At 42.5% G+C, this 26,380-nt stretch overlaps 1 protein-coding gene across 1 annotated transcript in view; it reads right to left on the bottom strand.

The window, feature by feature from the left end:
- Positions 1–26,380, bottom strand: part of MORN1 (MORN repeat containing 1) — a 178,143-nt gene that overhangs the window by 129,568 nt on the left and 22,195 nt on the right. The window contains 1 exon segment of the mRNA XM_075906074.2: positions 10,715–10,811. Coding sequence (XP_075762189.2) covers positions 10,715–10,811 — 97 coding nt within the window.

The following is a 26,380-nucleotide window of genomic DNA, read 5'->3' as shown; positions in this document are numbered from 1 at the left end:
ATGACATGGATGGGGGCTGCATGAGGATCTATACGTTGCTGAGAACACCAAGAAGTAAAATCGTGTCCACTTTGCAAGGTAAGTAGATCACATGTTGTGCTTTCTGCTGTGAAGGAGAATGTTCTTTACTTAGAGCAAAGAGTCTCAGATTCATTTAGCCAACTAAGTACCATGCTGCAAGGTGCAGGGAGTGTAACTGCGGATACAGGAGAGAGCCCCGCTTCTGAGCGAGGAGGTGCAGGATTAACGGGAGATGGTACGGAGGGTATCGCACTAGTTGGAGGAGGAGTGGATACCAATGTTGGCGTGCCCACGCGGGGATATTAATATCATGGTTGCTTTGTCCATTTTTTTTGGAGGACTTTAGAGACAAGAGGCGTAGGTGGAAAAGCGTACATGAGGGGAACCCCCCCCCCAGTAGTGTAGGAAGACATCCCCCAGAGAATTGGGGCCGAGACCGACTCTGGAGCAATAACAGTGACACTTTTTGTTGGTATTCGTGGCGAATAAGTCCACTTGAGGGGTGCCCCATCGCCGAAATATGGAATGAAGGACTCCGTGGTGAATTTCCCATTCGTGGTCTGTTGCAAAATTCCTGCTGAGGGAGTCCACTATTGTGTTGGTGATGCCAGGTAAGTAGGATGCCACAAGGGCTATGCCATTGGCAATGCACCAATTCCATAATCGGATTGACTCTGCGCAGAGCGATTGGGATCGTGCACTGCCTTGATGATTTATGTAGTACATGGTTGCTATGTTGTCTGTGAAGATAGTGACCGTAGAATTGAGGAGGTGTACGTGAAAATGTCTGCAGGCATTGGTGACCACTCTGACCTCTAGAAGATTTATGTGTAGCAGAGACTCCTGTGGAGACCTGCAGCCTTGAAAGGAAAGATTGCCCATATGGGCCCTCCAGCCGATAAGAGACGCATCTGTAGTTATGTGGTATCGAGGTGGGGGCTGTCTAAACGGGGTACCAGAGAGCTAGCTGTTGTCCCTGGTCCACCAGTGGAGGGATGCTTTGATTGTTTCGGGAATAGTCATTGTTCGGTGCATATTGTGCCTTGTCGGATTGTAGATCTTTAGGAGCCAACGCTGTAGTGGTTGGAAGTGTAATCTGGCATAGGGTACAACTTATGTTGTTGAGGCCATATGGCCCATCAGCTTGAGCACTGTTATAACCTGGACGGATCATTTGTTTGTAGAGGAGCTCATCCAGCAGTGCTTGTATTGCCTGAAATCTGTCAGTAGGCAGGTAAACTCTTGCTGAAATGGAGTCCAGACGAGACCCTATGAATTCTATATTTTGGGTTGGTCGAAGAATGGATTTGTCATTGTTGATAAGGAAGCCTAAGAGAAGGAAGGTTTTGATTGTAACTCGCAGCATTTCTCATCCGTCAATGAGCATGCTTTGAGGAGGCAATCATCTAGGTAAGGGTATATTATTACCCCTTTGCGTCAAAGATGCACAGCAACAACTGCTTATGTCTTTGTGAAGACCCTGGGTGCGGAAGCAAGGCCAAAGGGCAAGACTCGGTACTGAAAGTGGTCTGTATCAACTGTGAATCATAGAAATCTCCTGTGGGTGGGATGAATTGTTACGTGAAAATAAGCGTCTCTGAAGTCGAGAGCGGCAAACCAATCGCCCCACTCCAATGTGGGAAGAATGGAGGCCACGGTCACCATCTTGAAGTGCTGTTTGCGGAGGTGTTTGTTTAGCTGTCAGAGGTCCAATATAGGTCTCTATTCACTGGTTTTCTTTTGAACTAGAAAGTAGTGGGAGTTGAATCCTCTCCCTTGGAATTCAGGAGGAACCTTTTCTATGGCACCGATATGAAGCAGGTGAGTAATTTCGGTGCGTAATAAGCCCTCGTGAGATGGGTCCCTGAAAAAGGACAGGGATGGTGGGTTTGTGGGAGGGAGAGATAAGAATGGGATGGCGTACCCTGACCAAATTATTTCGGGAACCCATCTGTTGGTGGTAATGTTGAGCCATTGATGGTAGAAAGGCCTCAGCCGGTGGTGAAACATATGGAGGTCTGATGGGGTTGCCTGCCTGCTCTCAAGCAACACCTCAAACGTGCTGCTTGTTGCTCAATTGAGTTTGCACACGGTTGGCCAGATTCCTATGTCTCAGAGGTCTCTGTTGGTGTGGGTGGCGTGGTTAATCGAATTGTTGTGGCTGATGCTGCCACTGCTGTCTGGTGTGAAAATAATCATAACATCTTTTAAATGGAGTATAACGTCTTCTCCTGAACGGTGGGGTGTACATTCCTAGTGATCTAGAATTGTTCTAGAGTCCTTACTGGACTGTAATACAGAATCTGTATGCTCACCAAATAATTTGTCTTTATCAAAGGTTAAGTCCTCTACTTTTGTTTGTAATTCTCTAGAAACTGCAGCTGACTATAGGAAAGAGGCCTTTCTCATCACCACAGCAGTGGCGGTGGTTCAAGCTGCAGTGTCGGCGACATCCATCGCTATTTGTAGGCTTGCTTGCGTGGATGTGTAACCCTGGACGATGGATTTGAGAAGCGGCCTTTTGGACTCTGGCAACGCTTCCATTAATGGAGTCAAGTTAGCATAATTGTCGAAATTATGGTTGGATAGGTGAGCAAGGTAATTCGCTATTCTTAGTAGTAGACTGGAGGAAGTGTATACCTTTCTATCGAATAAATCCAATCTTTTCACCTCTTTGATGGATTAGTTTTAAATTGAGGTACCTTTGCCCTCTGATGGGCTGCATCAACTACAAGGGAGCTGGGTTGTGGGTGAGAAAACAAGAACTCTGAGCCCTTAGTGGGGACAAAGTACTTTTTATTGGCATGCTTGTTGGTTGGGAGCATTGTTTGTAAATTTTTTAACAGGCGATGCTGTTTCTCTTTAATTTCTTGCAATTGTATTTGCTGTGAGGCCACAACTCTTTTAAAAAGATCTTGAAATGTCCTCACATCATCTGGTGGAGAAACACCACCAGGTATAACTGCCTCATCTGGTGAGGAGGACCGATTCACTGGGGATGCCTCCGGTGGCTGTGCATCCATCGTATTCGGTTGCATCTCACTCTGCTCAGATGGGGGAGGGTAGGTGGAAGGTGGATCCTGTTCAGAGAATACGGTAGCCGAGAGTGAAGAATGCGTGGAGGATGAATATCCCATCGTGGATCTCGGTGGGGATGCAGAAAGGTAACGAGGTGGGCAGTCCCTACAATGGCGATAAGAGTCATAGCGGTCTCTATGATGGCATGAGGACTGAGATAGACAACGCCTATATGGGTGGTAGCTGGTATAATCATGCCTGGAGTAAGATTTCCGAGAGTGAAGTGATGGAAACAGAGAATAAGATCGTCTAGGAAGAGGTGATGGAGAAGCAGAGGAACAATGACAGTCTCATGGCAGCCCTTGCATGCATTAAGAACGGTGATGGTAGTCTATCCGCTGAAGTATATATTCGGGAAAGCCATGGAGATCTTTTGCTCGTTGGTGATGGTGGAGAGGGCGATGGAGCCGGTGAGAATGTCAAAAGCGGCAATGGCGGTGATGGATTACGGAGATGATGGGTCTTCGCTCGTGCCTTAGCCGGTGCGGATGTTTGCGGCATCGAGGGTACTGGGTGTGCCGAAGCCGGTCCCATGTGTTCCGGCACTAAGAGGGGGACCGCGTGTTAATGAGGCCGAGGCGGTGCGTCTCGTCTCCGCTCCGTATCACGGCCGCAGGCCGATGGTGCCGCGGAGGAGTTAGTGGCTCACAGTTCCGCACTGTAGACGGTGCCATGTGGTCTCGAACTAGGGCAGGTTCCTCCAGTTCCGGTGCCGGCGTCTGGCTTGTTTGCTCCCATGCCCAAGTCGGTGCAGAATCCAGTTCTGGTGCTGGAGGAGCTCTGGTCGGTGCGATTGTGTTTGAGGTTCCACTGTTGCAGACGGTGCCGATGGCTGCGGTGCTGAAATTGTCGGTGCCGCTGTTGTGGAAGCAGCAGCTAAGTGACCCGATGTTCCAGGCAATTATGCCTTTTTGGAAACCTTAACAGAAGGCTGAGCAGTGCTAGAGGAGGCGGCTGACTTTGCTCCTGAACTAGGCTTGCCCTGAGATAAGGGCAACAATCTGGCTGGGGATGGCTTAGATTTCTTTGGGGGTACCCGAGTTGGGGAGGAAGCACTCCTCTTTTGCGGCTGTTGATTTGTGCTCAGTGGTGAGGGAGATCCCTGGGGCTGAAGGGCTTTGTCAAATAAAATCATCCTCAGCCACATTTCCCAGTCACGGCGAGCCCTGACTGTTAGCTTAGAGCAGTGCACGCATTTCTGCAGCACATGGCTCTCACCCAGGCAATGGATACATGACTTGTGGCCATCGGAGGCCGGCATGGCGTCGCAGCATTGGGAGCATTTTTTTAATCCAGGGGGTCCAGACATCTTAGGAGAGAGTGAAAGACTTGTGTTATTGTTTTTTTTTTTTTAAACTATATACAAGAACGGTAATGGGGGGAGAACAGAAACTTAGCCGTAGAGAGTTCAAATAAGATATATGAAGAAATTTTTTTTTTTAAACGTGAAGAAGAAGAAGAAGAAGAAGAAGAGTAATGGGAACAGGTATTAACTAAAGGTAAGTTGAAGAATTAACAGTTTTGTCTCACAAACAGTGGATAACAAGGAGAGAAGGTCTGCTCCATCTGCAGCCTGAGGCGGTTGAAGAGGAACTGGTTGGGACCGGATCACACAGCGCGGGAGACTGCGAATGCCGCGAGACACCCTGCCACGCATGTGCGGTCCGGTCGGGTACAGCTTTGAACATCTCCATCCTGCGGCACTGGGGTGCTACAGTGGAGCACCCACGGGGACATCACTCGAAGAAGAACCATTGGCCTAGGACAGCGGTGGCCAAGCCGAGGCTCATGAGCCACATGCCGCTTAAAAAAAAATAAAAAATTGCGGCTCCTGACGGAACCGGGATGGAGCCTGGACCTGCTCGGGTCAGCCGCTCTCACGGCTGGGCTGCTGTGAGCTGCATGCGTGCTCACAGCCTGCGCCATTCTGCTCACAGTCCCCAGCACACTACATCATATCCTGCACGTGCAGGTCGGGTTGCACCCAGTGTCCCAGCCTTCACGTGCTAGAGCTGGCTGCTAAGCACAGGCAGCGGCAGTGGCGAGGGCCTCAGGTGCAGAGGTGGCGCCAGCGGTGGCTCCAGGACCTGGGCATAAGGTTAGTGGGGGAGGGGAATTGGGCTAGAGCCAGGGGGGAGATGCCTGGCTCTGGAGAAGGGGAGGGGAAAGGAGAGGAGGGGGATTGGGTGTGAGGGATGTGCATGGCATCCCGGATGTGCATGGTGATAGCAGCAGCTCTGGCTCCAGGACCCAAGCATAAGGTTGCGGGACAGGGGGATTGGGTTACAGCGGGGAGGGGAGGTGTCTGGCTCTGGGGAAGGAGAGGGGGATTGGGTTGGGAAGATGCGTATGACGTGCTGGCTTCTCAGCGCAAGCACCCGAGTGCCTGGAGGGAGATGTACGGCTGTAGTGGCGACGGCAGCTCCGGGACCTGAGGATTAGGTTAGAGCGAGGAGGAAGGGGATTGGGTTAGAGTGGGGGAGGGGGGGGAGGTGCCTGGTTCTAGTCTGGGGAAGGGGAGGGGAGAGAGTTTGGGTTGAGGGGGGTTGCGCATGGCATCCCAGCCAGCATGTTTCAAGGCCAGCCACTCAGCGCACGCGCCCCAGCACCTGGAAGGAGACGCACATGGCTGTGGCAGCGGCGGCTCTGCCTACAGGACCTGAGAAGTAGGTTGGGGGGGGGGGATTGGGGCAGGGGCAGTGCTTGGCTCTGGGGAAGGGGAGGGAGATGGGTCTGAGGGGGGTCAGTGCCTGGCTCTGGGGAAGGGGAGGGGGATTGGGTTAGAGCAGGGGGTGCCTGGGGGAGGGGATGGGAGGAGAAGAGCAGCCAGTGCGCTTTCTGAGACCAACAAGTCCCCAAATTGGGGCCAAGCCCCCATCTGGCTGCAGCATCATAACACTCCTGCACCCCCCCCCCCCGACCCCAAACCTGAGCCTATCATACACTGGAACCCTGTCCTGAGCCTCTCACATCCCCAAACTCCTGCACCTCCACATCCTTAGTCTTCTGCCACTATACTCCTGCACCATCCACACACTGCAAATCTGTGTCCTGAGCCCATCATACTCCCAGTCTCCTTGCCCTGAGCCCCTCATGCACCCCAGGCCAAATTTTTGCACTCTCTCAGCCACAAGCCTGAGGCTTGGTCAGCACTCCAACCCTCCACCTGACCCCAACACTCTCCAGCCTGGAGCCCCCTCCCTGAGCCAGCATCCTCTTTCTACTTCCTCCTGCACCCAAATTCCCTCCCAGAGCTTTCACCACCTCTCACCCCTTCCCAGTGCTTTTTTTGTGATCGTATGCCCTGGGACGGTGTATCGGCACCCTAGGCGTGGGGTTTTTTTTCTCAACAACTCCACTCCCCCCCGGTATGTGGCTTTTCGCACTCTATCCACCACTATTTTGGCTCTTTGTCTCTAACGGGTTGGCCACCCCTGCTCTAGGAGCATCCTTTATGATTGTATCTCCCAACCAGATTAATGAATTGCTGGTAGTAGACCTCAGGCATCAATAGCCTTACAAGTTGCTTATACATCTTCTCATTGGCGGTTGGTAAAAGATCAGTCACGCCCTTTAGTGGACATAGGTCAAACAAAACGTGCAGAAATAGGGGTGGAGAGTGTCTTAGGTCCTAATATAACTCCTACTGAAGTCAATGGGAGTCTCTCTTCACTTGTTTTCATAGGAGGTGGATGAGATTTTTGGTGATTAAGAGGGATACCTAGATTCTCAACAGCCCCAACTTCAGGTCCCAAGGTGGTTAATTTAGCCCTTCATCCTTCAGAAATAGTTCCATTACATTTACTGTGTGTGATCATTTCAATTAGAACTTTGAAATTAAATGGTTTTATCCTTGTGACCCAAGTCAAAATTTATCTTCCCCACCTTCATTGAAGTATGCTTTATACTATTAAGTGCCCCCTTCCATCACAGAGATTAATCATTTTGGTAGTGCAGTTTGTTTACCATTTGGGGAGAAATTTTGGATTACGTGTAAAGTACAATTAAAAAGCAGTGTGATTTTTGCACTAGTGAAAAAACATGTCTGTCGATCAGATATCAGTCTGAAAACTGGAATGACAGTTGTCTAGACTCGGTTTTGTTTACAGTGCTTATTATTTTGCCATTCTCAGGCAAAAAAATCAAAATAAAACATAGATCTCAACATGAAACTGCTGATCTGGAATTCATATGCAAATTTGACACAGTCAGAAAGAATGGCTCTCTCATTACAATAAGTAATTTCCCCTTCATGTTTTCCCCTTCAGGTACGCTTAGGCTATTTCTAGACTATGGGGTTTTTCCGGGATGCGTCTAGGAAACACGTCTGCTCTACCGCTTTTTTTTGTGGATGAGCAAACGCATTCTTTTGAAGCCCTGTCTTCCTCTTTCCATAAGGAAGAAGGGCTCTACTGAAAGAGGAAGATTTTCTGAAATTTGGCCCAGTGTAAACAGGCCAAATTTCAGAAAAGCCTTTTCCGAAAAAACTATCAGAAAAAAGTATGCAAATTGCGGAGCGCATGTTGCGTGCCTTCTTCTGATAGATCAGTGTAATCTAGACATAGCCTTGCTTCCTCATCACTGTTGGAGGGGAGCCACATCCACGCTGATTTAATTAGCACTGATGGTACACTCCCATCTCTGTATCCTGGCCTTTCTTTCACTTCAAGCCTCTGAGGAAGTGAGCTGTATCTCACAAAAGTTTATGTCCTAATAAATTTGTTATTCTTTAAGGTGCCACCAGACTCCTCATTGTTTTGGCTGAAATAGACTAACATGGCTACCTCTCTGAATGCTTGTCAGGAAACGGTATCATAGGGAAGGAGGGGAATAAGCTAGTTGACCTTTATTGCTCTTTTGTACCTCTGATTTTTAGGACTGGATTAACCTTGTCTCAGTTTCAGATTCCTGGAAAAGTGAATGATATTAATGGGCATTTCACAGGGTGAGGGAATTAAATCAATCCTTTTCCAGCTTACATGCATCCAGGATTACCCTGGCTAGAGGTATTAAAATATATAGCTATGTCATATGAAAGGGACATATACACTATTTTTTCCTATCTATCCACACAACTAAAAATCTCATCCAAGCTTTTATCATATCAGGTCTTGATTGCAGCAACTTCCTTCTCTCTGGCCCTGACAAATGCAACCTTGCCCTGCTCAGATACACTCAGAATGGTGCTGCAAAGATCACTTTCCTACCCTGTTGTGTTGGCTGTCTTACTTCTTTCCACCCTTCCACTGGCTCTCCCAACTGTATGGCATCAAACATAAGCTACTCCTCTTCGTTTTCAGTGCACCCTGCATATCATCTCTCATTCACTACCACAAGATCAACTCTTGTCTCTGACTGACACAATATCGGTCTCTATCATTCACCAGGTAAATTTTCGAACAAGCACCTTACTGTCTTTTCCCATGCCTTCTTTTATGCCTGGGGGGCACCTCCCAGAAACACCTGAAATTCATTATCCTCCTTCAAAAAATTCTCCTTTTCCATAACGCCTACCAAAAAAACAAAAACCCAAACCTTGAGAACATTAGGCTGTTGGTGTGCTGAGACAATCATGCTGACTGATTCTGCCTCCTATTTTTCTTATATGCCTCGTTCTGTTGATTGTTATTTATGTATTGTCTCTTATCTCGTACTTAGATAATAATAGAGAGGTAGCTGTGTTAGTTTTTCCTTTTGTTTTAGCAAGATCAGACTATGTAGCACTTTAAAGACTAACAAGATGGTTTAATAGGTGATGAGCTTTGCCCACGAAAGCTCATCGCCTATTAAACCATCTTGTTAGTCTTTAAAGTGCTACATAGTTTTTCCTTTTACTTAGATGCCTAGGACAGCGGGGTCTGATTCATGACTATAGCTATACAAACAATAATAAATAATAATAATAATTCTACAAATTATAGTACCCACTTATTCTCTTCTACAACCCATTTCAGATTTCCTTCATGCTACTCCTAACACACATAGAACAACCTCCCCAAACAGCTCCAACAGGCCACTAAATTGTCCTCTTCTAGTCTTTGTTAAAATGTACTTCTTATATATTTCTAGCTAACACCAGAAGGGTTGAGGAGAAAACATGTATAAATTATGTGTATCTCTGAAACTGCTGAGAAGTCAAAGGTGCCGTAACTATGCTACACACAAGAGATTATTTCCTTTGCCCTAGATTTCTCCCCTTTCCATCAAATGAGGTATGAAAGCAATACTGAAACTCCTTCTAGAAGTTTGACACCATGAGCCATGTGCATTTTCTGTGTCAGATCCAGTCATCAGTTATAAGAGGAGGCTGGCTTGACTCAGGGCCCTTGAAAGAGGAAAATGGAAAAATTCTAGGGGTCTTCTCTTCCATCCAGCTTTAGCTATTTATTAGGTTTTCAGCAAATAAAACCTTTCCATATTGCAACTACTATTTCCAGGATGAAAACCATGATATATTATGTTCTAAAAGCTACCAGAATTTATTGGAAACATAGTACACTAGAAGATTTACCCAGCATTGCTTGGGTCCTTAACTCAAATAAGTTTTGTTTTTCTTCATTTAAACCATTGCTCATGGGTGGGGGTGGGAATGATCCTGGATGCAGACTGCCCCAGGGAGAGAGGACAATTACAGCTCTCTCTCAACGCAGCAGCTTGGGGCCAGATGAGGAGTGCCTGTTCATGGTTGCTACAGCTACAGCAGGTATATCCGAGGCAGGGGTACATGTCCCTCAGCTGGGGGACAGACAGACAAATTGTCTGAAATATCTAGTAGATAGCCATGCATTTCTCCACCCGTGTCCCCTGCTGGCCCTATGGAGTTATAACAGTCCCAGTCCCCATCTGTGGCCCCTTGCTGCCCCCTGTGGACATTCTGCAGTATAACTGTCCCACCTGTCAGACCTCTTCTTTTCCATTTTATGAGAAACAATCAAATTCCAAGCACATTCCATTGTCCTGGCAAAACCAACCCCTGACCTTGCTTTATGATAAAAGGAAGCTGCATACCAAATTTGGTGGTCCTGGCTCTTACTGTTTAGGAGGAGTTCTTGAGCAAACAGACTCACAGTCGGACATACAGACTACAGAGTGGCACATTTCTAAAACATGAAGTAAGATGATCTCTGAATTAATTTTTATCTAGGGTGGTTTGTGAAACAGTACAAAAAGCAGCTAGGAATATGCTGAAGAATGAAGTGTGGAAGAGATGAATTTCAATTTGCAACCTCTGCTTTCTAAGCAGGACAATTTAATACTTGTTTTTTAAAGTTACTCTATTATTAATTTTGTGAATAAGGTAATAGCCTTTAACTCCAAAAATGTATGCATGATTTGCTTTAAAATGAAAAGAGCACATTAGTCTTAAAAAAAAGATTCCAAAGCTACATTTTATACCATTGTGGTTCTACATTTAGTTCGAATTAATAGCTTTACCCCCACGAATGTGCCACTCAAATAGCTACCGCTTTTACTCTTATGAACTACATGTTCCAGTCAAACTGACTGCACAGAAGAGGCTAAAACTATAGCCAGATCATATTAATCAACAGAGAGACAGCCAAAGCATTATGTTGAGGTCTTGTTAATAACTGGATAGCATAATGAATGAACGTACCAGCAGGGAAGCCATTGATCCACAGTCCATCATAGATGACACCAGAACAATGAGTTATAATGCCCTGTCCATTGAATACATCATTTCTCCACTGTCCCTTGAAATAGAAACACATTGATTTCAAATTTGCAACACAGACTAATTTATATTGAAGGGATTATTCCAGAGGGTTCTCAATAGCAGGGTGGGTGGCCCTCCAGGTTCTTTATAAATACCCTTCCAACAGTTGTGTGGTCCCCCATTCAACATGTTCACACAACGGTCAAGGATTACATGGCACTCCATAGCACACCCTCTAAGGAAAATGGAGAATCAAGTATTTCTTGCTGAAGGTTTGTTACTGTGGGGCGTTATTATGAGAGGTGCTTCTGTGAAGATATTACATTGTACTTAAATTCAGAGAATGAGTTACCACTTGTCACACCATTTCCTACGCAAGTCTTAGAGACATTGTCGTGTTAGTCTGTAACTTTAAAAATGAAGAGCAGTGCTATGGCACCTTAGAGACTAACAAAAATATTAAGGCATGAAGCTTTCGTGGGTAAAACCCACTTCATCAGATGAGCTGGAGTGGAAATTACAGAATCCAGGGTCTATATAACAGCAAAACCAGTTACATGTCACTTGTAGAACCAGTGTTAATGAAGCTAATTAAGTCAGGCAGGATGTGTCCCATTCATAGCATTAACTCACCCTGACTTAATTAGCTTAATTAACACTGGTCCTACAATTAACACTAACTGCTTTTGCTGTTATTTAGACCCTGGATTCTGTAATTTCCACTCCAGCGCATCTGATGAAGTGGGTTTTACCCATGAAAGCTCATGACCTAATATTTTTGTTAGTCTCTAAGGTGCCACAGGACTGCTCATTATTTCCTTATACAGGCTGTGAAGAGTGGCTTACTAGGAAAAATTCAGTCCCAAAGATTTCAATGACTTACACCATTGCTGAATTTGGCCCAAGTTATATAATATTATACACAAAAAGAAAACCCTGTTTGCAAAATCAAACACTCAAAAGTTAGGGTATGCCAGAACTGAGTTGCGGCCCTGGGGTTCATTAAACTACAAGATCAGATTATTTTTCCATAGGACCTCTGCCTCTTTCAGCAACTGGAACCTTAAGATCCCCAGTATTAAACTATCACCTTCTGTTTGGATCAGTACTAGAGGGGTATGAGAGACATCCTTTTCCAGTCGGATTCACAGCTATTTGCAATAGAGGAATAGTGAGACAGTCTGTCATAGGCGGGGGAGCAGTAACTCACACTTGCAACACAACAAAGATGACCAAAAGTTCAAGTGTGGGAAGTGAAGTGATACTTCTATAATATTTGCCAATAGCTATATGTAGTGTTAAAAATATGTAGTGTTTCAGACTCTCTCGGTCTATGGCACTTACTCCATAAGTTTCACAAGGTGTGAGGAGCTGCAAAATAAAAACCTTCTAAAGTCTTACATGCTCTTACTTCTGCTATGCTGATCCACTGCAAATTAAAATTTATTTTATGGCAGGTTGTTCAATTTGTGACTCTACAGAAAACAAAGTGCTACAATAACTCAAAATTTATGTAAGCCACCTTAATATTCCAAATGGACTTAAAGGTAAGAATTCTTCAACTCTCTTTCCACCTTTAGCAACTAGTATCCAAATCAGAGAACACGAGTGAGTGAGCACAGGCAGTTAAAAACAGTTTTACAGAAATGTTTCTGTAGCAACTCACTTTAATTTTTCTATCATTATTTCCATGGAAATAATTTCAAAACAATTTGCTTCAGAATACAATTTTTACAAAACATGGAGTGAAAGGCTCATGATGGTCCAGAGAGCAGGCTCTTCTATTGTCCCACCCTCTTAGCAGGTGCTGAAACCCTGTAGGGCAATGCCAGTTTATTTTTATTGATTCATTGATGGCAGGTACAACTCATTAACTCCATGTGGGACAGAGAGGTGGGAGTAGCTCTTTGAGCAAAGATCTTGGTTTTAGGACAGAGGCCTTTCAGTGGAGAAACTACAGGGATAGTTATTCTTGGAGAGAAAGCTTAAGTTTATTTATTGGTTAATATTAGCTGAGTTACCAACAACTATAGATGTCAGGAAGGGAGTACATTTGGATGAAATATGATCTATGTATATAAATGGTATGTATGTTCTGTATAGAACAAGCTATACCCGCTTACTAGTTACAAACATAGTGGTTATTAAAGCTGTAATTTTGGACCTGATTCTAATTCCTTACTCACACTGAGTAACACCTTATTTCACAAATAGTCCCATTAATTTCAGTGGGACTATTTATGTAGTAAAGTACTATAGAATATGAGTTAAAATGTAACCTTTTGCTCTTGTATAACCAGTGCCTCTCTTCCTATGGTTAAAACAAGTACAGTAGTTCAAAGAAAAGATGTAGAACTCATTTTGAAAATACTGAATACGCCAAGTCCCCCAAATATGTCTTTGCATAATAACACTTGAAATGGTGCTCATAGGTCTAAACTTTCACTAAGAAGTATATGAAAGATATCACACAGATGTGAATTCAATCTGAGAAGCAGTTACTGGGGAAAAGCTAGTAACTTCAACACTGCTATGTTACTTTCAGTAGAGTTAAAGATCATGCTTAAAAGAACATCTAGAAAACAAGTGGTCATTCAATAACGACACAGGCCTGTGGAGATTTGGCAATAATTCTTTAGCTTTCAGAGGGAAAAATTATTATTACTATACTCTAAATGTATTGAAGAATAAATCATCTCAATTGTAAAAAAGTGTGTGTAGGGGATGAAGTTAGAGGAAAGAGAGAATACTATGCAGGGCACTCTTCTGAAAAAAATCCCACCGTTTCTACAGCAATGTAGTTTCAAACCAGGAAGTGATGATGGTAACTAGTATATACATACTGTAAGCAGACACTTCCATTTCCGCCACAGTGACATCTACACCTGCTCTGAAGAACATTAGATAACACAGTCATTAAAATGTCTGTCAGCCAGCCACCCCATGCTAGACTAACATAACTGCATCCACCAACAGAGCAGAACAGGTGACAAATCTGAATTTAAGACTTTTCACAGTGACTAGCGTAGATATCTACTTGGTATATTATGGTGTATTGAAAAAGAGGAGACTTTCATCTTTCTTTACTATATGCAATTGTGCCATTGTGATGGGGTATTCATCCCACACATGGTGGGAAAGAGTTAATATGAGAAACAATTAACCATCCTGCTCACACCTGAAGTGTGGGGCAGGCCAAATTAGAGACAGAGCCTAGCTGGAGGAGAATAGGGCTTATTTACATAAAGGCCAGGTTGGGAAAGGGCGAACTAAGTTCTTCCCTCTATGTAATAAGCACCGTGAAACAAGGCTGAGAAAGCAGCGGAATAGTCATGCTACTCCAGAGGTAAGCTAGAAGCCAGACAAGGGCCCAGAGAAGATCTAATTTGCCTCAATCCCAAGTGAGAAGAAGAGTGAGTGTGCCAGCACTTGGAGAGTGGAGCTCCTGAAGGCACAGGAACTTGATACAAGGCATTGGGGCAAGCTATAGTGGATTAGTTTCACTTATGAGGAAGAGGTGGACAGCTGAGTACAGCTTGTTTGAAGACTTTTTTTGTTTACATTTATTTTTGACTTTGGTAGAGGATTCTGTGGCCTGGAAAGGGGCATGACTGCAAAGTGATTTGGCTGGAAGACTTAGACAATCTTATGGTTGAAGTAGACCAAAGGGATAGTAATGAGGACACTGAGGCAAAACTTGCTGCAGTGCAACAGCCAACAGGAGGGAGTATTTTGGTGCAGCAACTTAACAACAGCCATAGAGTTCTACTCAGCATGCCTCTTTTTTCAGCAGCTATCAAGATGCAAGATTTCAAAACACTTAAAAAAGACAGTGAAAGTACCAAGATATGCAATCATTCTTATGGTCCATCATCCTCATCCATAAAAGTTCCTGTCCACCTTTTACCAACTGTCACGAGTGCTCTCTGTTTGGGTCACTTCCTCTGCAATATAATTAAGCCATCTCTTTCTCTGATTTGCCTTCAGCTTCTCCTTGGCATACTTCCTTGTATCATCCTCTCTTCCAGATGGCATAAGGATGGGGGATAAGCATTGCTAAAAGTTGCTTAGCAATGCAACACATGTAAGGCTTGGAAATGCTGACGTTCACAAAAGCACCATCCACACATCACGTGTTAATAAGGAAAGCCAAGAGCGTGAACAGCCGGAGCCACAGAAGGGCACTCCAGAAAACAGCCACCAGTCAGCCAGCCAGCAAGAAAAGGGAGGAAGAGGTGGAAAAAAAGAAACAGAACAAGTTTCCAGATACTGGCTATATCGTGCTCTTCAAGTAAAATCATTTATTGATCTTAATAGGTAGCTCTACTTTTTCAATATTTTTAAACAAAATAAAGCACAGCTGGTAGGTACCATTTTTGGTACCATTTCCATCAGCCTATGGAGACCAAAACCAAACAAAATAGTTCCTGATTAAGAGTAAAAGGAAGGATTTGTCAGTTAACTTTCAGGTAAAGGCCTTTATCCTACTTAGTCAGTAACCAGAATTACAATCTCATATGTTTATAATACCAACAGATTTTTTTAAAGTCCAAATTGAACGCATTCACATGAAATCTATTTTAAATACAAGTAACAAATGTTAGAATAAGAACATTTAGCATTTGCAGACAACAACTTTTCCACAGTGCCATATTATAGTATTAATTAATCCTTATCACATTCTTATGAAAAGGACGTTATCCCCGTTTTAAGAATAGGAAACTGAGAAACAGAGGGGTCAAGAGATCTACTAGAAGACACCATAACTCAGGGTGCGTCTACACGGCACCCGAAACTGGAAATAAGATGTGCAATTTGTATATCTTATTTCGAGTCTATTTTGAAATAGCTTATTTCGTTATTTGGTGCTGTCGATACAGTGCAAAATTTTGAAATAAAGCGCTATTTCGAGCCATCCCTTAATCCTCATAGAATGAGGTTTACAGGGATAGCGAAACACTGCGTCCGCTATATTTCAAAATAGTGGATGCATTCACAAGATGCGGGGTAGCTATTTCAGGATACCTCTGGTATCCCAAAATAACTGTGCTGTGTAGACATAACCTGAGAAACAACTATCTCCCACTCAATGAAACTTAATCAACAGAAGCATTATTACAAAAAACACTAATGCAATCTACTTGAGGCAGCTGAATGTTATACAACTTGCTCACTAACAGCACATTTTGATTAATATGCAGATTTTCTGTTTTAATGTAGGATTTTTAAAAAATTTTATACTAATTCTTTTCTGCAGTGGTGGGTGGTAAAAAGGTATGTGCTTATGAATAAAGAAAAGGTATTTTCAATGAATCGCAAAAAACAAGTACTTAACTTTTTTATTTCTGCAAGCAATTTCCAGTTAATTGATGGTGTTTCCATTTCTAAATGAGTAGCTATTATACTATTATTATAATTAATTTTGGTTACTTGAGTCTCATCTTGTATGTTACTGACAGTATATTATTTCCATATGCTCTAATTTGATTGATAAAAGCCCAAACATCTCCATTATCAAGCTTTAATCCATTGATCAGACTTGTTTTCATTTGTATTGGAGTTTTCTTATTTAGTAGGCTAATATTATTTCTGTCCTTCAAACAATGACTGAAGGATGCATTGCTTTAAAGAATCTGTCATTAGGAGCCAGATACTCAGATGGTGTAAATTAGTCAGTTACACTGAAGTATGTGGATCTACAGCAATTTATACCATTTGAATATCTGCCCCTTTATGTTTTAGCTATTTCATGACTTACTGTATATTTCTTCCTTTTCTTGCAAGCTGTCTGGCAAAATGTAATTTATCCGTAACAATTCCAATACCTAGACTCTTATTGGTAATTGATTAATGGTGAAAAGTTTACAACTTTTTATTTTCCTCACTGCACACCATCCTGGAAAATATTTAAGTTATATTAGTCTAACATAGATGATAAAACTGTACAATGTCCATTTACCAAGCAATACATCAAGACTTCAAGTGCATTTCACCCTTCCATGAAATAAAGCAATGTATATTCTTTGTATTTAAAAATCAATAAATAAGAAAAAAGTACTTCATTGACATCTTTCCTATAGAAATACATGGGGACCTGGCAGACTCCCTAGCTAGCTCTCAAAATAGAAAACATCTTAGTGTCCAAAACTCAATTCCCTTTCCTGGAGTTTTAACTTAAAAACATCTGCCATAACTATATCTTGAATATCCTCCTCAGTTGACTGTTCTCGAGGTTTTTCCCTGCCGGAGCACCTGTCTCACACCCTGGCTTCTATTTGACTTCAAAGACTCTCCACTGTTTATCTTCCTGAATTGGAACTAATGAGATGTGCCTAGCCTTGCTGATAGGTTGAGTAAGCAAAACAGGTAAAATATCCTGTCACAGTACAAAATAGTACCATAATGCCTTATCTTAACCTACTGTATGTTACACACAAATTTGAACTGAATGAAAAGAGTGAAGAAAGAATTTTGCATGCACAATTGGTCTGTGTTTTGACACAATTATTACTGGTTACACTCTCCTACGGTCTTCTTCTTGAAAATATTGTATTATGCACATGCCTTTGATTGTACCATAAGGTCACTGAGCACTAGAGAGAAGTATTAGAAAGACCACATATTCATATGTTTGGAAAGTGCCTAATACATTGTCAGCACTACAGGTTGGACCTCCCTGGTTCAGAACCCTCAGGATCTGACCAGTCCCAAAAGAGGGAGTTTGCCAGATCAGGGAAGGACAATTCCGGTCCTTCTGCTGATGGACTCCAGGCTCTCCTGGGATCCATTAGCAGACCTGGCTTGACTCCCCTCCTGGCCTCCAGACTCCACTGCCCCAGAGCAGCCGGGGCTTCGTAGATAGCTCCGGGACTGCTGGGGCTCTGCTGCCCCCAGCTTCCACAGGGCTCCTCCACCCCCCAGCCTCGAGGCACCCCAGCTCCCTGGCTAGCCCCAGCTGCTGGACTACCAGGTCCACTCCCTGCTGCCAGCCTCCTGGGGCACTCTGGGCCAGGTGCTCTCTTCTCCAGCAATATTCGTGATCCTATTGGCCCACAGATGTTGCTGGGAGGTTCAAGCTGTACTGGAATACAAATAATATAAACATTATATTCATGAGGGAAGCAACAGCCAGTGATGCTGTCATGGCCATGAGGGATGGCCAGCAGCCTGGGGACTAAGGTGTTAACTGTACCTAGCCATGTAGCAGTCAGCCAATAGAAATGCAGATAGGGATTTCAAACTGAGACAAAGGAATTTTGGGGTTTTCCCTCCTTTGTCTCTGAGCAGTTAACTCTCCAGATACTGAGGGGGACAGACAACATGTCCATCTCCAAGAAAAGACTCTTCACAATCTGTAAGTAGGGCAAAGTCTAGATAAATCCATTAGGTTTTATTGTTCTATGGTTTGAGAATGGGAATCTGATGTCTGTGCATTTAGAAATGAGTTTTCCTCTCTTTGATAACTAAGTTCTGTTCCCATGGGAAAATTCCCCATGAGTTTATTAATTGGCGGCTCTTAAAAACTAGCCAATCCAACTATGCTTGTAAAAGGACTATTGTTGTGATAATAAAAGTTTTTTCTTTTTCTTTATTAACCTGGTATTGGTTCAGTTCTGTGTCCTGAAAAATCTGTCTGTGGGATCTGCATGCCTCTGACTAGGGGACAGCAGCCACAGACTGCAATTTGTATTTTCCCTTTTCTTTTTCAAGCTCTTTAGAGAAAAGAGGTTGGGGTGCTCTGGAGTTGGTTTGAAGTGTCCACCCCTGTTTGTGGGTTCAAAAGCACTTGATGGTGGCAGCGGATTTTTATTCCCAAAATCTAGGTTTTTAAGATTTTGGGGGGAAGCTTTATACCAAAGCCTGGAAAAATAATGTTTTGGGGTACTTTTGCGGGCCCCCACTTCTGCATTCAGCCCCCTAATCATTTTCATTGCCCTCTGCTGGACCCTCTCATGCAACCACATCCTTGCTGTAATGGGGGAGGGCGGGAGGCTAGAATTGGACGCAATACTCCAGATGTGGCTTCTCCAATGCCAAATAAAGGGGAATCATTTCTCTAGATATGCTGGAAATGCTCCTCCTAATGCAACCTAATATGCCATTAGCCTTCATGGCTACAAGGGCACACTGTTGACTCATAGTCATCTTCTTATCCACTGTAATCCCCACATCCTTTTCTGGTGAACTGCTCCTTAGCAGTCAGTCCCCAGCCTGTAACAGTGCTTGGGATTCTTTTGTCCCAAGAGCAGGACTCTGCACTTGGCCTTGTTGAACCTCATCAGATTTCTTTTGGCCCAATCCTCCAATTTGTCTAGGTCACTCTGGACCCTATCCCTGCCTTTCAACATATCTTTCTCTCTCTGTAACTTAATGTCATCCACAAACTTGCTGAGGGTGCAATCCATTCCCTTATCTAAGTCATTAATAAAGATGTGGAACAAAACCAGTCCTAGAACCAATTCTTGGGGCACTCCGCTTAAAACCAACCACCAAGCAGACAATGAGCCGTTGATCACTACCTGTTGAGATGGACAATCTAGCCATCTTTCTATTTGCCTTAGAGTCTATTTATCCAATCCATACTTCCGAAATTGCTGGCAAGGATATTGTGGGAGACAGTATCAAAAGCTTTGCTAAAGTCAAGATATATCACACCCACCAACTTCCCCATGTCCACAGAGCCAGTTACTTCATCATAGAAGGCAATCAGGTTGGTGAGGCATGACTTGCCCTTCGTGAATCCATGTTGACTATTTCTGACCACTTTCCTCTCTTCCAAGAGCTTCAAAATGGATTTAGGTTGTTCTAACTGCACTCATCATCATGTTAACTTAGTGTCAAACTGGGGGTAAGTTTTACTGTATCTATACATTTTCAGTTTTCCAGTGGTATGAGGTATAAATCAGAACTACTGAAATCTGGTAACTTAAATATCAACCAATTAAACTTAAAGAATCTGCATAATTACTGAGACTATTACTCTTCAAAACAGATAACGAAACTCAAATGGATATTAGAAAAAACATTGCAGGTGAAAAAGCCCATAAGGCTAGCCACCTGTTTAGTGCAGTTAACAGGTGTATCAAACAGCAGGCCTTCCTCTGGGAAAGAAGACAAACTGAACTCAGCCAAAACACACAAAGCAGCAGCAACAGGGACAGAATGGAACACAGCATCTGCTTACTGGGATCTATGCAGCTACCAAAGAAGAGTAATCATAGGTAGGAAACAATTTTCAAGTGGAAAAATAAATGCTTTATTTTATTAATCTATGTAAACTTCACATGTATTTCATTATATTGTCTCCCAATATCAACTGTGTCTACACATTCACATGTTCACACTGATGTTGTAACAATATAGGTCAATTATGGGAGTTTTTATGCTTTGAAGCTTTCAATGCTCTAGTCTCATTATAGATTCCTCAGCACTCCAGTTTAGTTTCCATGCTCTTACCTCTTGGCAACATTCCTCCCACCAGTGTGAAATTAGTTTTTATGGTTAAGCAGATGATAACCTGAGTTATTTTGCCATTAACAGCATCCTCTGTTATTGTAATTTTGACTATTGCTTGTTGACCGGAAATTTAATCAAACTGTTAGTGAGAAACATTTTTGAAAAATCTAAACATGCTTTCAAAAGGTTGACCCAATCTACTTACTAATTTCTCTCTTTCTAAAAGTTGTCCTAAAAGGAAATCCAGCTCTAATATTATTGCAGCTCAGAAATGTAGAGCAGCTACATCAAATGTAACAGTGCCATTATTCAATCAGAAACAAAAGACAGGACTATGCAGCACTTTAAAGACTAACAAGATGGTTTATTAGGTGATGAGCTTTCGTGGGCCAGACACACTTCCTCAGATCAAATTGTGGAAGAAAACTGGCATGACCATATATACCAAAGGGATACAATAAAAAAGAGTGAACACATATAAAATTGACAAATCAGATTTTAGAATGGGTTCTAAAAACAGGGGTTCTAAAATCTGATTTGTCAATTTTATATGTGTTCACTCTTTTTGATTGTATCCCTTTGGTATATACGGTCATGCCAGTTTTCTTCCATAATTTGATCTGAGGAAGTGGGTCTGGCCACGAAAGCTCATCACCTAATAAACCATCTTGTTAGTCTTTAAAGTGCTACATAGTCCTGTCTTTTGTTTCAGCAAGACCAGACTAACACGGTTACATCTCTATTATTATTCGATCAGTCCTTTGACACCTTAGAAATACTGCTATGTAGAAGTGCCTCCTTTTGCATACAAAAAGTTTAAATATTTGTCCATGCCCTTATTTCTCTGAATTGGTTATTTTATGCCTTTGCTGATTTGGCTTCTTAGGTCCACTCACCACTCAGCTTTTTCAAAGTACTGTCTCAATAAGGACCATAACCATTCAAAAGCAACCTAGAAAGGTGCATCCAGCATCTTTCACATGCTTTTTTCATGAATAATGCTGCTGTGTGCGAATTAGGCAAAGCCCTAGCTAACTTGAAACAAAAAAGTGTGTTCATAAGTATTCTGAATGCACATACACTAAGCCAGGAAAATGTACATGAAAACTTTTACATGGGCAAAACAGAGAGTTGAGGATCTCTGTGCTTGATACAGATAACAAGATTTGTTCTAGCACCATGACTGGTTATGAATCTATTCATTGCCTATACACAATCTCTGATTAGGTTTCAAATTAGGTTTTCAAATTGTACTGCTCATTTTTACAAATTCACATCTTGTTGATTTTAATCGATAGTATCACAATACTATCTTCAACTGTTAGAGCACAACCTGCCTTTAGATATTTCCATGGTGTGAGAATAAATTTGACCTTAAGTTCTTCATTCCTTACTTCCAGCAGCAACTGAAAAACCTAGTCTTCAGATATTTTTGTATCTGTCTTTCTAAATTATCTTAACCATATTGTTGGAAGTTTTCTTCCTGCCAAAGCATTGAAATACATTGTGTAAGAGATGCTACATACATAAACATGATGACTAACTCATCTAAGAATATTCAACCCCCATAATTTTTAATGTAAATAACTACAAACTAATTTTGCATTAATAACTGCTTAAAATATTAAACAGCAGAAAAATATTTGCTACAGATTTTCTATACACCTCCAACAGAGTCTGTTAGAGGATTTTTTTAAAATCAATTTAGAGAAGAGATTTTCTTTGTATGATTAATTTGAATGTTCATCTCTAGTTTGCCTAGCCCCTGAAAAGTTAATTGTAATGTAGAATGAATGGGATAGAGGGGTTAGAGCAGAATGGAAAAAATGAGAGAAACCTCACAGTTTAACAAAACAGCACTGTAAGATGTACAGAGAGGCTTCTAGCTGGGACAGTTCCTATTGATTTGGCCAGTAGGGAAAATCTTTTCAGCTTGCCTGGAAGTGCCACTTAATATAAATCATAAGGGTCACTGAGTTGAAATGCGACTTGGATACATTACGATGTACTCACATAAGATCTACAAAGCAGATGGTGTATTCTACTAGTTTTTTACATCAGGTAACATGCATGAAGTAGAAAGGATCCTTTCACCTCTCTAAGGTCTATTTATTTTTTCTAACTTAGAATGGAAGAGACAATGTCCACAGACAACCTCGAAGTTCAATGGAATGTGGCTAAGGATAGGGTCTACTAAAAAACATAGGCCTAAGTACTCATTGTTAGGCACTGCTGAAATCCACAAAACTCATCTCATGCTGCAAGTGCTTAAATTCACTTGGTGCCTAGGTTTTATTCCTCTGGGCATGAGTACTGCAGCCTCACTTTTGGTAGCTGGTCTCCTGCCTGATCATGTGTGCTGTAGCCCCATGATAGACAACCAGATGTCTATCTCCTGCCTAAACTCCAGAGTGATTCACAGAGAGAAATGAGTTCAGCTGCCCAAGTCACATGTGGGCACCTTATCTGGGAGGCAGTCTCTGAACACTCCTACTGGACCAGGCCCCTAAAGCACATTTAAACAAAACTGCCCAGGGAGCAGGGTAGGAAGAGAGCAGCTCCCTTAAAATGTTTGGCCCTAGAATTAGGGTACTCACCCAGGATGTGGGAGACCCCTGGTTTTTATCCCAACCGTCACATGTTTGAACGGGAGAAGGGCTTTGAACAGCTGTCACTTCTCAGCTGTGTGTGCTCCAATCAGTGAGCTATGGTGTGAGGCTCTGTTTCTCCTACTGAAGTTATTCCACTTTAATCAAACAATGGTATACTCAGTTACTTGGGGGCAGCAATAGTGTTCTAATGACACTATAACCTTGTAGGTAGGACACTTATATGAGAGGCAAGAGAGCCCTGTTCAAATCCCTTCACCCCCTCAGAAGGGAGGGGAATGAACTAGGGGGTCTCATATCTTGGAGAAGTATTCTGTCCACTAGATCAAATGTTACAAGGGAGCTGCTCGCCCTCTTCCTCTATAATTGTCAATTCCAGCACACAACTTAGGTGGCTGAGTGCCTATCTCCTCCCAGTTTCTGGATCCTGAGCACAACTAAGGGCCTTCATTCCATTTGGATTTGACATTTATCTTCATGAGAGAATGCAGCTTATCACCCACCGCTCTGATCAGTATCTCCTACTAGGTGGCTTCCTACTTAGTATGCTGATTTTGATCACTGCAGTATAAGGGCACATCTACACTGGGAAATTATTTTGAAATAATTTATTTTGAAATAACTCTAAAAATAACTATTGTGGAATAGCATGTCCACACTACAGGGAAGCCTCAAAATTAGTCCAAGGCAGGCTCCCTTAATGTGGATGCGCTACCCTGACTTAGAGCCCCAGGAAGCACTGGGGAGTAATTAGCTATTTAAAAATAAGCATTATTTCTTGTGGAAAGCAGGTGTTATTATTTTGAAATAACCAGCCCCTTATTTTGAAACAATGGGCTTGGTAGTGTGGGTGCTCCACATGTAATTTTAAATAAGGAGAATTATTTTGAAATAACACCCTAGTGTAGACCAGGGCTCGGGTAGCTATCTCTCCATTCATTATATAGGGAGTATAGGTCCCTAATTTAGTCTTTGTGGATTGCAGTGTTGTTCTTGTGATTTTGCTAGGCACCTAAAAGTTAAGCAACAGTATTGCAATGCTTAAATCTGTCATGGATCTCACACTAAATGCCAGGAGCAGACAGGGACACATTTATTTTGCTATCCTGTATACGAATGAAGCTTTAGGTGCAGCATGTGGAAAGAACTTCAACTTGCGAGTGTGAAAAGATTTGACCATCTGATTGTGCTGTCACGTCTAGATCACAAGGATGACTTGGACAAAGATTCTAGAAGACTGATCAGCTCATTCCAAATGATAAGACAATATGTTATAGATTAACTGTAGAAGTTAAACTCTGAGGCTATGTCTACACTGCAGACTTTTTGCGCAAGCACAGCCGTTCATGCGCAAAAACTTGTGGAGTGTCTACACTGCACACGCATTCTTGTGCAAGTAAGTTTACAGTAAAGCATCAGAACAGAGGGCTTCTTGCGCAAGAGTTATTCCTCTCCCCACAAGGAATAAGCCCTCTTGCACAAGAAGGCAGCGTGGATGGGCTAAAATGGCCTTCAGAGCTTTCTTGAGCAAGAGAGCGTCCACACTGCCATGGACGCTCTTGTGCAAAAGCACATCTCTTGCGCAAAAGCACATGGCAGTGTGAACACGCTCTTGCACAAGACCTTTCGCACAAGAACTCTTGCGCAAAACAGTTCTTGCGCAAAAAGCCTGCAGTGTAGACATAGCCTGATAGTAAAATTAAGTTCCTTAGCTTTTATTATTTTATACCAGAATATTTATAAACTCTTTAAAGTAGTGTGTTGGATGGATACTAATAGCAATATTGGGATGTTTGTTTTGATCTACTCATTTCATAAACTTGCTTGAATCAACTAAAATGCTGAATTAATCAGCAAAGTATTGTTGATAGAACTGTAAGATTTTTCCTATCAATTTTTCTGGCTTTAAGTACATATCCATTGTACATTTAAGTACAATACTAAATATTTACAGCCATGCAGAGCAGTCCAGCAACTAATGTAACCTGATCAAAATTTGGGGAGTTTAATAAATAAATCTGTATACAAATGTTAGAGAGCCACCTAGTGGTGCAAAATAAGACACGATCCAACTCAATTTATCAAAAATGTCATGCACACATATGAGACAGTGAATAGGTACTAATATGCCACCATATTAAAAATATAGTATAGTATAGTATAGTCAATTAACCAATAAGCAAAAGCCTATAGGTTAATGCTATAGACTACACACATTTCCCTCTCCCTGCCAGTAAATTTTTTAGCAGGCTGGCCAGCAGCCTGGATCAGTTCTGGCTTGCACCAGGCTCAGGAACTCAGGCCCTGCCAAATAGACAGGGACTACTGCCACCCTGCACTGCTGCCTCTTTCTCAGAAGCAGCAGCACAGGGTGACAGGAAGCTGGTCTTCAAGGGGAGCTGGTTTTTAAACTGGCTCCCCTTGCAGATCAGCTCCCACCTGGCACCCCATGCTGCTGCCTTTGGTACTGTGGCTGCCAGCTCCACCCCCAGGGAACTATAGAATAGTGGACTAATTGATAAAATTTCATGAGGTTACTTGACTATTTAAGTAACTGATATGTAACTTCCCTAGTATAGTATAGTGTAAGTATTCTTCCCATGTGCTAGTCTGGTTCCTCCGCCCTCCCCCCCCCAAAAAAAGTTAACTTCTACAGGTATCATTAGTGTAAGGGTAGCAGTAGAGTTCTTTGAAGTTTTAAAATAAATAAATAAACCAGAGATCTTTGCCAAAAATTTAAAAAAAGCCTTTCTTCTAGGAGGGAAAAGAGGAAATTTTTGTCATATCTCTTAAAATTAACCCCGGTTGTACTTTGGAGAATGTGAATGTAGCAGACATGTTTACAGACAGGCAGAAATTGCTCCTGCTCATTATCTAATTTCCTACATTAATGGCATTCCTGTACTTCCTGAGCAACAAGACACCACAGACTATGCATTGTGATGGATAGCCAGATTGCTTAATGCTGTTGTGGTCACGTTGTATCTGCATGTTCATTTTTGTCAAATTTCTTTAGAAAAAGGCTCTATTCAGTGGGAATCTTCCTAATGACTGCAATGGGATTTGTATCAGGCCCAAAGTCAATTAGAGAGAGAGTCAGAAAATGAAAACAGAGCTTGCTTTTGGACATTTGCTTTGGAATTGTGTTTAGACACGAAACATTATATAACTGAGCTGTAAAACAGAGTGATAGAAATGTCCACAGATTCCCCCCCAAGTAGGAAAAGTAGCTAAACAATACTATATCTCAATTATTCCTATGAAATGATACAGTAGCAAAGAAAAAAATACCGCTTTTATTTTAAACTAGCATATACAGCCAGGATTGCTCGGGTCTTTAACTGAAGTAATTTTTTGTTTTTTGAAAAATAAATGAAAAATGTACATGCTTTATTTCAATGATTGCAATTTGTGAAAATGAAGGCTGGAGTGAGGGTTCGGGGGTAAGGAGAAGCAAGGGGTGGGAGGCTTAGGGCAGAGGGTTGGGAAATGGCATGGCTCAAGGCAGGTGGTGGTGGCCTCAGAGCAGGACTCAGGGCAG

The sequence above is a fragment of the Pelodiscus sinensis genome, chromosome 24 (genome assembly GCF_052426305.1).
Source record: "Pelodiscus sinensis isolate ZL-2025 chromosome 24, ASM5242630v1, whole genome shotgun sequence".
NCBI classification, from domain to species: Eukaryota; Metazoa; Chordata; order Testudines; family Trionychidae; genus Pelodiscus; species Pelodiscus sinensis.
This window is presented reverse-complemented; position numbering and strand designations above follow the sequence as displayed.